At 35.4% G+C, this 13,421-nt stretch overlaps 1 protein-coding gene across 1 annotated transcript in view; it reads right to left on the bottom strand.

Annotated features, from left to right (window-relative positions):
* LOC132053765 (clathrin heavy chain 1-like) overlaps positions 1 to 10,147 on the bottom strand; it is a 12,414-nt gene extending 2,267 nt beyond the window's left edge. Inside the window, exons 1-23 of the mRNA XM_059445868.1 lie at positions 9,887 to 10,147; positions 8,930 to 9,134; positions 6,886 to 6,974; positions 6,707 to 6,785; positions 6,419 to 6,546; positions 5,710 to 5,808; positions 5,510 to 5,618; positions 5,305 to 5,384; positions 4,977 to 5,204; positions 4,788 to 4,853; positions 4,293 to 4,409; positions 3,944 to 4,141; positions 3,718 to 3,834; positions 3,528 to 3,587; positions 3,123 to 3,209; positions 2,873 to 2,956; positions 2,508 to 2,642; positions 2,371 to 2,433; positions 2,188 to 2,292; positions 909 to 1,021; positions 550 to 802; positions 331 to 467; positions 7 to 205 (exon numbers count right to left, since the gene is read on the bottom strand). Coding sequence (XP_059301851.1) covers positions 7 to 205; positions 331 to 467; positions 550 to 802; positions 909 to 1,021; positions 2,188 to 2,292; positions 2,371 to 2,433; positions 2,508 to 2,642; positions 2,873 to 2,956; positions 3,123 to 3,209; positions 3,528 to 3,587; positions 3,718 to 3,834; positions 3,944 to 4,141; positions 4,293 to 4,409; positions 4,788 to 4,853; positions 4,977 to 5,204; positions 5,305 to 5,384; positions 5,510 to 5,618; positions 5,710 to 5,808; positions 6,419 to 6,546; positions 6,707 to 6,785; positions 6,886 to 6,974; positions 8,930 to 9,134; positions 9,887 to 9,934 — 2,799 coding nt within the window. The 5' untranslated portion in view covers positions 9,935 to 10,147. The remainder of the gene's footprint in view (positions 1 to 6; positions 206 to 330; positions 468 to 549; positions 803 to 908; positions 1,022 to 2,187; positions 2,293 to 2,370; positions 2,434 to 2,507; positions 2,643 to 2,872; positions 2,957 to 3,122; positions 3,210 to 3,527; positions 3,588 to 3,717; positions 3,835 to 3,943; positions 4,142 to 4,292; positions 4,410 to 4,787; positions 4,854 to 4,976; positions 5,205 to 5,304; positions 5,385 to 5,509; positions 5,619 to 5,709; positions 5,809 to 6,418; positions 6,547 to 6,706; positions 6,786 to 6,885; positions 6,975 to 8,929; positions 9,135 to 9,886) is intronic.
* Positions 10,148 to 13,421: the final 3,274 nt, after the last annotated feature.

The raw sequence follows: 13,421 nt of genomic DNA, 5'->3' as shown, positions 1-13,421 counted from the left end.
TGCAACAACAGCAAGGGTAGGATCGCGCTTCTCACAATATTTACCCACAACACGTGAATCATAATATGGATTGGTTGTCAGGAAGTGCTCTGGGTTATTGTTGCTATCTATGATGATCTTACCCAGAGCATTGTGTACATGCACATCTTGGCTTCCTTCACTCACAAGATGCTCCAAGAACTGAGTAAGCAGTCGGAGGCGGTTCCTGACAACAAAGAGTTAAAGCTTAACATGAAAGTTTCTAAGGACCAACTTTAAGACAATTGTACCATATATATATATATATATATATATATATATATAATAATTTTAAAAAAAAAAAAAAAAAACCTCTTTTCACATTCATCCACAAGGGGCTCAACAGGTAGCAGAGAACGAACAGAAAGGATCAAGCCTTTGATAAAATCCTCAGGACACTCATCATCCAATAGCTGTCCAACAACTAAAGGAGCATTTCCTGGGTTGACCTATAAAAAGACAGATAAAAGTCCGTAAGTCATAAAATTGCAAAAAAAAATCAATAAAACAAGTCATTGAAACTGTACCAACCTTTTGGACATAACCTTCAATATACCGTAGCATATTGTTGGTATAGAGGTAGTGTGTGAGATCAGGAACAAAACCAAAACGGTCACAAACATTAATTAGAGGCCGAGCATCAGGAAGTTTGGCGTCCATCAAGAAGTTCTTCGTCTTTTCGGGGTCATAAAAGTTTGATTCTCTTGTCACACGCTCAACTTCCTTGATTTGTCCAGTCTTGGCAGCGGCCTCAACATACTTGAAGTGAATATCGGGATCCTCACTGCAGGAAATAAAAAAAGACAATTCACCAAGCCAGCCAAAATATCGAAAAGAGTGGTCGATTAAGCTAGCCAAAATGTCAAGATTTCGTCTCCATGAGTACGTACCTGGAACTCAAATATGATCCCAAGAAGAAGTACAATCCATCATAAGACTTGAATTGCTCAAAAATCTTTATGCAGGCATCAACACCCAACTGCTCACAATACTCTTTCGCTACCTGCAATACCAAAGCATAATCAGAAATATTGCTATTGGTATGTCCCACTTTTCAGAAAATAACAATTGAACATTACGTATCAAAAGAAGATGTGATCACATGATTCAAGAATCTTTAATTTATAGTTTATTTGGCCAAGCATCTAAAAACTACTTATTTTGAGAAGCGCTTTTATCAAAATAGCTTTCCATAGAAGTACTTTTAAAGAATAGCAGTTTTTCTGTTTGGCCAATTCATTTGAGAAGTGCTTTTAATAATCAGATTGTGTTTGGCCAATCATTCCAAAAAGTGCTTCTGGGTGTGAAATTACTGAAAATGAAAATTATCAAGGTTCATTTGCAGTAAGTATTATTTAGATAGAGAGGTAATTTTAAATATTTATCATGAAAGACTTTAATTAAGTTTTTTTAGTTTAATTAAAATATAAAACATAAAATAAAAATATATATTAAATTTTTAATCAATTAGTTAAACAAGTTACTCGGACTCTTCGAAAGTGTTGCCGTACCCGTGTCGGATCCTCCAAAAATACACTACTTTTGAAGGATCCGACACGCACCCGACAACATTTTAGACGAGTCCGAGTAACTTAGGTTAAACCGAAAAAAGGAAAAGGAGAAAAAGATTGTATTTATTTGAGAGAGATGAGTTAATTAACGATGGATAGTTTGATAATATATTTTTTTGGTAAGAAAATTATTTTCTGCCTATGCTTCTATATCTTGGAAGGAGAATTTTGTAGCCTCTTCCCAACAACAAAAGAGCTGCTTCAACTGCTTCTCAAAAGCTCTTTTCCTGTTTGGCCAAACACCTCAAATCTTCTCGCCAAACAAGCTATAAACTCCAGCACATAGACTACAACAGCAACAACAACATACCCAGTGTGATCCCACAAGTGGGGTCTGGGGAGGGTGGGGTGTACACAAACCTTACCCCTACCTCTTGTGAGGTAGAAAGGTTGTTTTCGAAAGACCCTCAACTCAAGAAAAGCGTTTTCAATAACAGATTTGACAAATACAAGAATAAAAGCTATGGTGAAAATACTGTAGAAAAGTAAAGTACTGATAACAAAAATAATAAAGATAACCAAAGGAAAAAGAAACAACAGTAGTAAGACATCCAGCACATAGGCTCCTGCACAAAAATAAATAAAGCAAAATGAGTACCTGAACAATTATTTGAAGGTTGCCTTTGATATTGATCACTAGCAAGTCCTTCATGCACTCAAGAGCCCATTCACGTGAAAGAGTCCCAAAGAACTCAACCAGAGCCTGAGACAAACAATGTAGTTAAATACAAGTCCGCTCTCTCGAAAGAAAAAGTCAATGCAATCCATAGAGCATAGCAACCTGAGGCTCAATCGCATGTGTGTTCACAATGACACGCTTGATATCAGGAAGTTCAGTATAATGCTGCAGAGATAATACACCAATTAACCAATTTGCAATCAGATGAAAATAAAGGCAAACTCTGAAAACCATTCAACCTGCAGAGCCCGCACGAATAGACCAGCTTTTTCACAAAGTTGAGCAATTCGAGGTCTATCATAGTGACTGAACATTCCATTTGCTAATATAGCATCTGCTACATTGGGGAAAGTCACGAGATTGATTTCCAATACCTGTATAATGGAGGCATTAGAAGTCCGATTAATTAAATAAAATTGGGTGTCAACAACTGCCAATTTCGTTGGGCAGGGATGATGAAAGAGAACCTAAGCAAGGAAAATTGACCAACCTGATTTTGTCCGACCAATGAGTCAATTCTTTTTAAAAGTAAAATGCATGTAATTTGAGATCTAAAAACAAAACGCATAAACAGCAAGATGTCTTTCTACAAGAGAAAAGAAACCTTAGTCTGCAAAAAACCATGTTCTGGAAGGTTAGGTTTCAGAACATCCAACAAAAATGCTGTTGCCTCGCGGATCATGTTCCTCTGATGACAAAAAGAAAAAGAGAGAATCCTCATCAGCTATATGTTGCACCCAGTAGAAATAGTAAAAAGAACTTCTAAAGCACCTAGTTTAAAGCCCTTAACAGGGAAAATATTGGAATGGACAGTGTCAGCATAATAGTAAACAATCATTAAGAAGCCAATTAACCTGTAGAAAAAGGTCAGTGATTGTATTATAATCAACTGGACAACCGCCCTCCATTTGGGACATCATGAGTGCGAAGTTAACAGCTCCCTGCATATACAGACACAATACTTCACATCAATCCAGCAGCTAAGCACCATAGGAGAAGTTGAGTTGATTTTTGCTTCAAGAAAGAAGCAATTTTACCAAAATGAGAGCAAAATTTCAAATATATGTCATTAAGGAGCAGGAGGAAAATAATCAAAGCAATTGTTCTCTCCAAAACATATGGCACATGAAATCCATAGCTGTTGAAGATTCAATACTATTGACATCCAAATGATGCGGAACTCTGTAATTGCATGAAGCTTGCAGAGAAAGATAGGAAATTGATGACATATAACTTTTGTTAAACCATTTTCAGCATACCTGAGGATCAGATCGAAGAATTGTTTGCAGAAGGAACAGATAGTCAGGTGTATAGCCAACCTACATCAACAAAAAGCATTTATAATTACTAAACTCAAATGCATTCACCATAGAAACTTTTGAACTGAGTAAAACATACATGAGAGCAAAAACATATACATGATGACCACAGCAAAAATTGATCACTAACCTGCTTGGAATAAATCAAAATCTTGTCAAACTCCCTGCGCTCAGCGAATGCAGCAACAACTTTTGGAGTTGCTCTTGCTTTGATGTATATCTTCAAGGCGAGGTCATTATCAACAGTCTACAACAAAAGGTTTACAGCTGCTGTCAGCACCTCAGGCTATATTAAAGAGAAATCAATTGAGGCAGTGAACAGAGAAAAAACTAGTAATGTTGAATTCTAATTTAACCTTCACAAGGTCGCCAAGTTCCTCACTGCACTCCAGCTTATCGTCAGCTAACCAGTTCTCCAAAAGGTTCTTCTTATTTTGGTTGACAACAAGGCGTGACAGTTCCAATGACTCAAAAGCATTGAGCTTCCCTTTTGTCAAAAGTGTCCCAAAGTACTGCAAAAGAGGAGGTGTTTGCCCTGGTTGAACAGGAACGCTCTGTAAATAAGACAAAAAGACACATAATTACAGTGTGTATAACCTTTTGAACAATAAGATTAAGAACTACAATCAGTTTATTCTTGAAACTCAATCTTGATAAGTAATAAATATTGTGAGGGAAAAATTGTCTTGACAACAAATTCAATACCTGAAACTTAGCAACAGTATCAGATGTACGGAGTATGCCCTGAGGTGATTCCGCAGCAAGCTCAGCAGCCTCTTTGTACTTGGTTTGAGCAAACAATTCTTGGAAGCGCTGGACAACCTGAGACAGAATTAATAGATGTAAGACCACTGTAAGGAGCAGATAGCAACAAAATTTCCCGATGTGGATTCCATCAGAGTCAACAGCTTCTGATAACATTGCCAACTGCTGAACACTGACAATAAAGTAAGAGGGACTAGCCACTTAGAATCTAGTTCTAGCAGATGATCTCAATAACAAACAAACTATTTTAATACTTATGAATTTAGAAAAGGAAGAGTTACAAGAGCAAAAACCAAGCTGCAGAGTGAACTAGCTAAAAGCGTTAGAAAGCTCCAAAGGCAAGAGATATCGTACACTTATAGAAAAGGGCAGAATTCTCTCCCACTGCAATTTCATTTCAAAACAATGATATACTGAAAATAATTATCAACTTACCAAATTCTCAGCACCGGGAAGGTTTCCTCTTTTGGCAAGATTGACAGCAAGCTCCAGATTGTTCAACTGCAACATGTGTAAAAATTTGACACCTTACATGGGACAAGGATTCATCCAAAACTTACACTTCCGGAAACAAAATAATTTAACAAAATACATGGTGGCAGAATGCAAAGAAAATAGACGTACTTGTCCACTGACAAAAGGTATAATTGTTGTTTCATTTACTGTGGCTAGCAACACTTGGCCTCGCCTGTTGATGGCATAGAAACCACCAATTGACGAAGCTTCAGCTGTCAGGAAAATAGGGTCCGGGCTAATCCTATTTCTGTATACCGCAGTAGCTGTTTCCAGGTCATAGACGAAAAGAAGCCCAAGCTTTGTGATGACATAAATTAAACTATACTTATGAGATATCTGCGAATGAAACAGAACAATTGTGTCACAAGAAACTGAATTCACAATACACAAACACAAGACGAAGCGACAGATACTGGGCAGGAAAGGCAACAGATACCTGCATGGAAACTGGGAAATCATCAGCAAAATCTGGAGGGAAGAAAAGATCTGCCTGTTTTTTTGAAAACGAAGGTTTCCCTGCAAACATTTACCATGTTAAGAATAGGACGAAGTTATATTAGGCAATTCTCACCACAATGTTAGTAAGAAAACCTTCAAGGATAACATAGTGGTGGAAGCAAAATAGGACACGGCATATTAACCTGGCTGCGCTCCCAGCTCAATGACGTGCAATTTTGATACAACCTGCCCAGCATTCAAGGATTTCGTGGCAAAAGAAATGAGTATGGAATCCCTATCACTTCCAGGTACCTGATTAAAGCATACAATTGTTACAACAGGAAAACATTGAAGCAAGGCTAGCAAAAAAAGAAAGGAAATTGTATAGAGGAGCTTTTCTCACTCTGAATGATGCAAATGATGCAGCGTGTGCCTCTAGAGATTGACTTCGCTGTTGATCCACTGAATATAATTGCATATTTCCTTTGACCAGTTGGGGCCTCTAGTGACATGAAGGAAAATGGTAAAGTCAAATGAAAAAGAATGTCTTCTTTATAAGTTGAAAATTGAGAGAAATCATCAAAACAGTAATGCATCCACCTAGAACACATTTCAATGAACGTTTAAAAAGCCGTAGTTTGAGATATAGATTTCCTCTCCATTATTCTCCCCTCTCTCCCCTGGTGTAGAATTTACCTTGTTAATAACCTAATTTTCAGCCCTTCATCAACATAATCTAGTGCATACAACAAATGACCGAATTTGGCCCAGGTTGCTGCAGCTGAAAGTATCCAATATTCAGGTAACAAAATTACTGCATACAGTACTATGACCAAGGTGCTACATGCAATATTCCATTCCGTACAATACCACAATACAAAGATTGAAAACCACCAACAATCAGCAAGTCAAAAACAAAAAAATTTGAGGGTAGATACAGGATTTAATAGAATTTTGAGAATGTAACACAACATCGAAACCTTATATGACCTTTCCTGCCTTTTCCCTCGCTGATTATACTTAGGAAAGGGTTTTGATGATAAAAACAAAATCTGCTACCAAAATAAAATATCAAACTATGCTTAGCAGTGTAGGTTAACAGCATTATTCACCTCTGGTGAACCTGGAGCAATACCGATCAAAACCAACCATTTCTCTGAAGGATCGCAACGATAATTGATTATTTGGTTATTGGCTAGATTGGCTGTTCTATCAAACATCTTTATAGGCTCAGTATCACCTGAATAAAGACAATAAAATTCATCTTAAGGAAAGACAAGCAACCATCACTAAAAAAAGCACCAGAAAAAGTAATAAACACAAAAAAGGACCTTTATCCACTCAAACAAGAGAAAGAAAAATTGGTAAACATTATCACAGAAAAAAAGGAACTGTCTTACCTTCAATTGGCCAATGATAGACTGAGGTCTGTGTGACGATACCTAAAAGCTTCGGGGTAATCCACTTCCAGAAAACAACCTAAACATAACATACACTAAGAGTTATATCAACACTATCAAAAAACCCAAAGAGTGCAACAAATTAATTAAAAGAAAGAATTCATAGGGCTGTTTATTACTTGCTCAGGCATCTGATGTGACTTCATTTTCTGCTTTGCCTCAATATTGAAAATTTGTAAGTGATCTTGAGTAGTTCCGGGTACTTGAGCTTCAAGAGGAGAAAGAAGAGAGTTTTGCTTCTATCAGAAAACATATTTCAACAAAATCCAGAGTGGAAAAGCGGTCCGATCAGATTATATTTTCCTCCTTCCCACTTATATAATGTACATGGATGACGGGAACAAGAACCCCAACAATTCAATGCTTCAGTATTGAATTAACAAATTCTTTGAAGAAAATATCAACAATGAACGAAAGAAATCCACTAAATACTTAAGGCCATGGAGGAAACAAGGTGAGGGGGTAACAGTAATTTGTCCAAACTACAGTGAGCTACTCCTAATTAAGAGGTCAACATACCCTTAGGTAGGATATGTATGTCAGAAACAATCTGACTAGTAACAGCTGACTGATCACGTGGGTCACAGATTTTATCATAGAATGAAAATCACATAATTGGATGAAGATTCAATTCACAATATCTCGGTTCTACTTAAGTTAACAACTGCACTGAACTCCATCAGATTGTCTGTATCTCAATTCAAATACAGTAGTGATCAGAGATCTAAACATATTCCGCAATCGCACTTAACCTCTAAACATTGAGAGTCAAAGCCATTTATGCAGATAAAGTTTACTCACTCTCATTAAATAAATTAATATCCAACCTCTAAACGTTGAGAGTCAAAGCCATTTCTGCAGATAAAGTTCCTCACTCTCATTAAATAAATTAATATCCACCCGAGTCTTCCCCAAGAGGGAAAGCACTGCAGAAGCTACACCATGATGTCCAAACTCACCTCCCTTAATGTCTCTTCTATTTCCTACCTTCAATGACCAAAGCTTCATATATGCACTTTAAACTATACTGTTTTGACAAGTTGCGGGCAGCGAGGCTGAGACAGTGTTGTCAAAGGCGCGTTTAAGCCCTGAAGCGAGGCTCAAAACATGTTGAGCGCTTCGCCTCGCTTTATGTGCGCTTCAGTGTCGTCATCAAGGCTCCAAGACATACTTTTCCTTTCCATTGAGCCTCTCTTGAAGAGGTGACACTAGATGATTGATATTTCACTTTATCGTGATGTTTTTACAATTTCTTTGTCCATATATTTGTTATTCATGCTTACTATTATAAGTCTTGGACTAAACATACATATATTTGTAATTTTGCACCATTGCGCATTTTTTCACTAAAGCCCGCACTTTATTTGCGCTTAAAGCCCCAGCTAACCTTAGAGCTTTTTTGCGCTTTTCTCTTTTGATAACCTTTGGGCTGAGATGCTTCAGACATGTCCAGAGGAGATGCACAGACGCTCCAATGAGGAGGTGTGAGAGGCTTGCGATGGAGGGCTGGAGGAGAGGTAGAGGTAGGCTGAATAAGTATTGGGGAGAGGTGATCAGGCAGGACATAGCAAGTCTTCCGCTTACTAAGGGCATGGCCCTAGATAGGAGGGTGTGGAGGTCGAAAATTAGGGTAGAAGGCTAGTAGTAGGATTAGTATTATTTCCCTTTCGGTAGGATCAATATTATTTCCGTCTTTTTATTTTAATATTCTCGTATTTTTATTCTTAGTTTTCTATTACTAGTTAGCTTCGCTCCTGCTTTAGGTTTTTACTATCCTGATGTTGTTACTGCTTATGTTTTCATAATTGCTCGATTTCTGCCTTACTTGAGCCGATGGTCTATCGTAAAAAGAAAAGCCTCTCTACCTGCCAAGTTAGGGGTAAGGTCTGCGTACCGTGGGTATGTTGTTATTGTTGTTGTAGACTATACTCTTTGACTTCTTTACTCAAACTTCAAGTTTCTTTCACATCGTATGTAATAGTGAATAAGAAAATTGACATTTCCACTTTTAAGTATGTATAACCCAACAAAAACCCGACTTAATTAATACGTAGATAGCAACAGCAGTTAAGGTATCACACTTGAAACAAATCAATAACTTTAGCCATTGAAAGAACATTCAGTGAGGAATCTAAGAAATTCCTTCCTTAGTAAAGATGATACCTTTTAGAGCCAAAATTCGGGAATTGGGATTCATAAGAGCAGAGTCTGCAGTAATAGGGCGTCGCAAAGGCTGGTTTGGCATACTCATATCAACAATCACCACACTATTTTGTGGTGACGTCTCCCGAACACATATATACTTGTCTGATTCCATCGTTACATTCGTGAACGTGATGAACTGCGGATTGACCCCTATACTTGACAACTGCAACACCAAATCATATAATATCAAAATTTCACATTCGCAACCAAATTGAATTTGCAAAAGGAAAAATTACGCTCTATGTCTATTTTTGAAAATATTTACGCCAAATAGCCCGTATTTTGAGTTTGCTACCCGATTTAGTCCATATTTGTGTATAAAAACCTTTCATACACTATTATACAAGGTTGATACATTATGTGTAATGCATCCCCCCCAAGGTATGATATTATATAATATTGTAGATTGGGCTACGTGGTGTAATATTTTATGTTGGGCTGTACATTTTTGAAAATTTCCCTTCACATTGGCAACCAAACTGAATTTGGGAAATTAAAAACATAGGTAGCAGATCCAGCAATTAACTACATATCAGAGATCTAATCAACATTTCAGACATGCTAAGTAACCCTAGTAAAGACTAACAAATAAAGCTACTTCAAAGGAATAGTCAACTGCCATTATGAATTCGGCAATGAGACTAAATAAGTACTCCCTCCGTCCCAATTTATGTGATACTTTTTCGAGAGTCAATTTCACTAAACTTTGAAGCTAAATTGTATAAGATAAACTCCATATTTTAAAATCAAAATTCATATATTTGAAAAAACTACAATGAAAATTACTATAAGTTACAATTTTTCTCATATCAATTTATTCAAAGTTCATACAGTTGAATCATAAATTGAGACATAGAAGAGTATATAGAGGGACACAAAATATTAATTTAAAAAAAAAGTAAGAAATGAGATTACAGTAAGGGTCTCTTTCATAGTGATCGGAGCATTAGCAGCAACAGCCATGATTGGAGATCTGAGAAACAACCCGAGATCTATAAATCTAATATGCCTTGTTAATTAAGCACTGCGCTTCTCCAATTATATGTTGGGTGGGGTTAGGAATGTTCAACGATGGCGAATATGTATGGAATTTCTGGGTTGGAGAAATGTGAATTGGGGAAATATTTGTTGAATTCTAATTGGAGTAGTATGTCCCTGTCTGTCTGTGTATGTGTATCTATGGAAAAGGGAAAATCTGAAATTTAATGTAAAGACGTTTAGGTGTTACTTATGACAAAAACCTATAGGAACATTTTACTATTTTAGGCCCTATCACAGTGATGAAATGTTTAAAACAGAAACAGTTTTATTTTAATTTCAGGACACAGGAGAGATCATACTAATACTTTATTTAAATTGTTTGTTTGGTTCAATTTAATAATGTGTCATTTTGTAATGCATGGTTGATGGTGTACTATTTTACAATATTATTTTATGAATATTATGTTTAGACAATTGTATTATTTGTTCTGTGACTTATAATATCATATATTGTAGTATTGTACACTTGATTTGATGTACAATATGTGAAAGAATTTCACATCAAGGGATAGGTGGTCTCCTTACGTGTATTTGGGCATTCTCCCTTGATAAGTTAGCTTTTGAGATTGAGTTAAGGCCAACGTCCGTTTCTTTGCAATACCTATCAATAATCAATTAATATATCCATATAAAGTCGATTTAAAGGGGAGTAACGTGGCATTTATTTTAATGTCACGACTCAAATTCATGAGTCGGGCAAGCACCTAAAGAGCGATTACCAAATATATAGGTGAACCTTTCTTTTAATAACTAGAGCAATGTCAATAAATTATGAAACCAAATGAATCGAACACTAACATTGTTCTCATAAACAGTAAAAGTAATAATAAAGATACAAGTCTAAAACTTGTTTAAATATATACTGTCAAGGATCATCTATAATGAAAAATCAAGTAAAAAAATTCAAGACATAGTCCGACTACATCTGGATAATATAAAGAAATGAAGAGATGTCACCACGAACTGAATGCGGCTGGCTCACCTCAACAGAATATCAAGTTGGCTCGAACTACACTGGTGGGAGAATTTGCATAAGTAGGAAAACAACAATAAGAGTAAGCCTAGGCACACCAAGATTATTGGCTTGTTCCTCCGTCATGCCCATGGGGCGAATATTTGAAAATACTATACATGCTATGAACAAGGTGCACGAAATGAATTTGATAACATTTATATATAAAGAACAACAAATATACATGAAACAACTCAAATGAATCTCATAGTGACACCTATATGTAGCAATAGACGGTTCGTAAGGCTCACCCTTACTTTGTGTTGACCATGCTTTTCAGTAGATAGTTAGCAGTCAACAACATCTCAACAGTAATGACGAGTATAACATGAAATAGAACATATATACACGTCACATCTTCAGAGGTGCAGCCTATGCGTTTCATAAGATCGTCCTTAAGGCACAGCAATACGAAGTTGGGCTATATGTTTCGGTAAATGTCCATAGCCAACACTCAATTCATCTATAGCCTAACTATTTGTGTGAGGAATTAGTACTCCCATAGTGGTGGCAACTGGCCAGCCAGACTATGTGTATGTATATGTTAATACATATGAAGTCATGTTATGCATCCTAACACGTATAAGAACGATACACAATTATAACATGCTTCCCAATCAGTGCAACTAACATGACGGGCTCAATTTAGCATGAAACATATAACACCTACCTTATTATAACCTCAAATGTGGAAGAAAAGTACTTTGAATCTACCTGTTACATTTATCAACTAAAACCTGTTCAACAATTTGGGGAATTGGAATATATTGGTTTGTACTTCGACCATTTGACTTGCTTGCAATTGGAATAGAAATATTCCAGCTCTCTCATATCCATCATGATTGAATTTCCAATTACTTATTGTTATTTTGTAGGTACAGGATATAGAAAGTTTGTCTCATCGCCTAACGGCTCAAAAAGGATCATAAATCATTAGATGGAAGTAACACTGCAGATTCACGTGAGTGCTCGTCACATAATTTCTAGATAGCTTGCTAGTTCCCTTATTGTGTTGAATGAAATGTGAAATAGTACTAGAAATTTTGAAGTGTCTTTTTATTTAGTTAATTTACTAATTATTTAGTCTCTCTTTTATGTTGTATCGAAATTATTGTAAGCCAGTGAACAAGCTTTGATTCATTAAGTAGGGTATTAAAGTAGATCGAAGAAAATATAAAATAAAGAAATCTTTTAGCAATAGGAAAAGCTATGGCAGTTTAAAATTGTCGTTTTGGACAATCTAAGTATGGTTTTACACGCAAATTTGGCGATTATACATTGTTGTGTATATATATACTAGTTGTATGAGGCTCATGCTAAGCCCTAGCCCAAAATCAAGATAGAAGAATAGTTCTCTCTTCATTTCAATTTATATGAAGGTGTTGCTATTTCAGGTGTCCTTTGATTATAATTTTCTCAAAGTTTTTAAAAATAGTTTGAATCATTAATTACGTTGACTTGTAGTGTTTTTCGTGTGGTTTTAGAAAATATAAATTTTATTTTAAATTATTTAAAGAATCTATACTTAAATTTATGGTCAAAATTAAGTGGTTTGATCCTCGTACTCTGAACACTTTCGTATAAATTTACTCTTTTTATTTGGTCAACTCCATGTCAATTCACTATATCTATCTAATCAACTCGTTTAGTTTTTAAATTTGTGATTGAGTTAAGCTCAAGGTTTATTTTTTATAATATGGTATCAATGCCTCCACCTCAATTCCTAATTAATTCGATGTTGGGAATACTTAAGTTGACACGCCTAAACGTGCGGTAGTGTTAAGTTGTCCGACATCGATTATGAGATGTGAAATTAATTTCTTTATATGTCGTTGGTCAATCCTCTCTCCATGAATTAAGATTCAAGATACATTTATTAACAAATACTAATTAGTTTCAAATTTTTCTCTAGAAGCATTGGTATTGTAATATATTATTAGCCGGCAACACAAAAAAAAAAAAAAAAGAAAGAGAAAAGGGAATAAAATCAAGCGTAGGATAAAGCATATGCGAGGACCATGAATGATGATACAAGTTATTTTTTATGATTATTTTCGTAATATTGAGATCATGAATCTTGGAGATCTACAATAAAATTAAATATTTAAATATTGATCATCTATTATTAGGTTATTAGGTGCTTCAATCACGTTTTAATTGAGATAAAAAATAAATATATTACTTGAGTATATTTTTAAATGTTGATCATAATATAAAAACACAAATTCAATTATTTTTATACTGCATAATTTATTTAATATTTTTAACACACCTCTTAAGCAATTAACTCACTTCTAGAAAGTAAAAAAATTATTTTTACTAAATTACACTTAATTAAATAATATTTATTTAGTATAATTTTTTATTATGTAAAAATTCACTTATCAAAATAAGAAT

The sequence above is a fragment of the Lycium ferocissimum genome, chromosome 4, assembly GCF_029784015.1.
Source record: "Lycium ferocissimum isolate CSIRO_LF1 chromosome 4, AGI_CSIRO_Lferr_CH_V1, whole genome shotgun sequence".
Lineage (NCBI taxonomy): Eukaryota > Viridiplantae > Streptophyta > Magnoliopsida > Solanales > Solanaceae > Lycium > Lycium ferocissimum.
The sequence above is the reverse complement of the archived record's forward strand: the minus strand, read 5'-3'. Positions and strand labels throughout refer to the sequence as shown.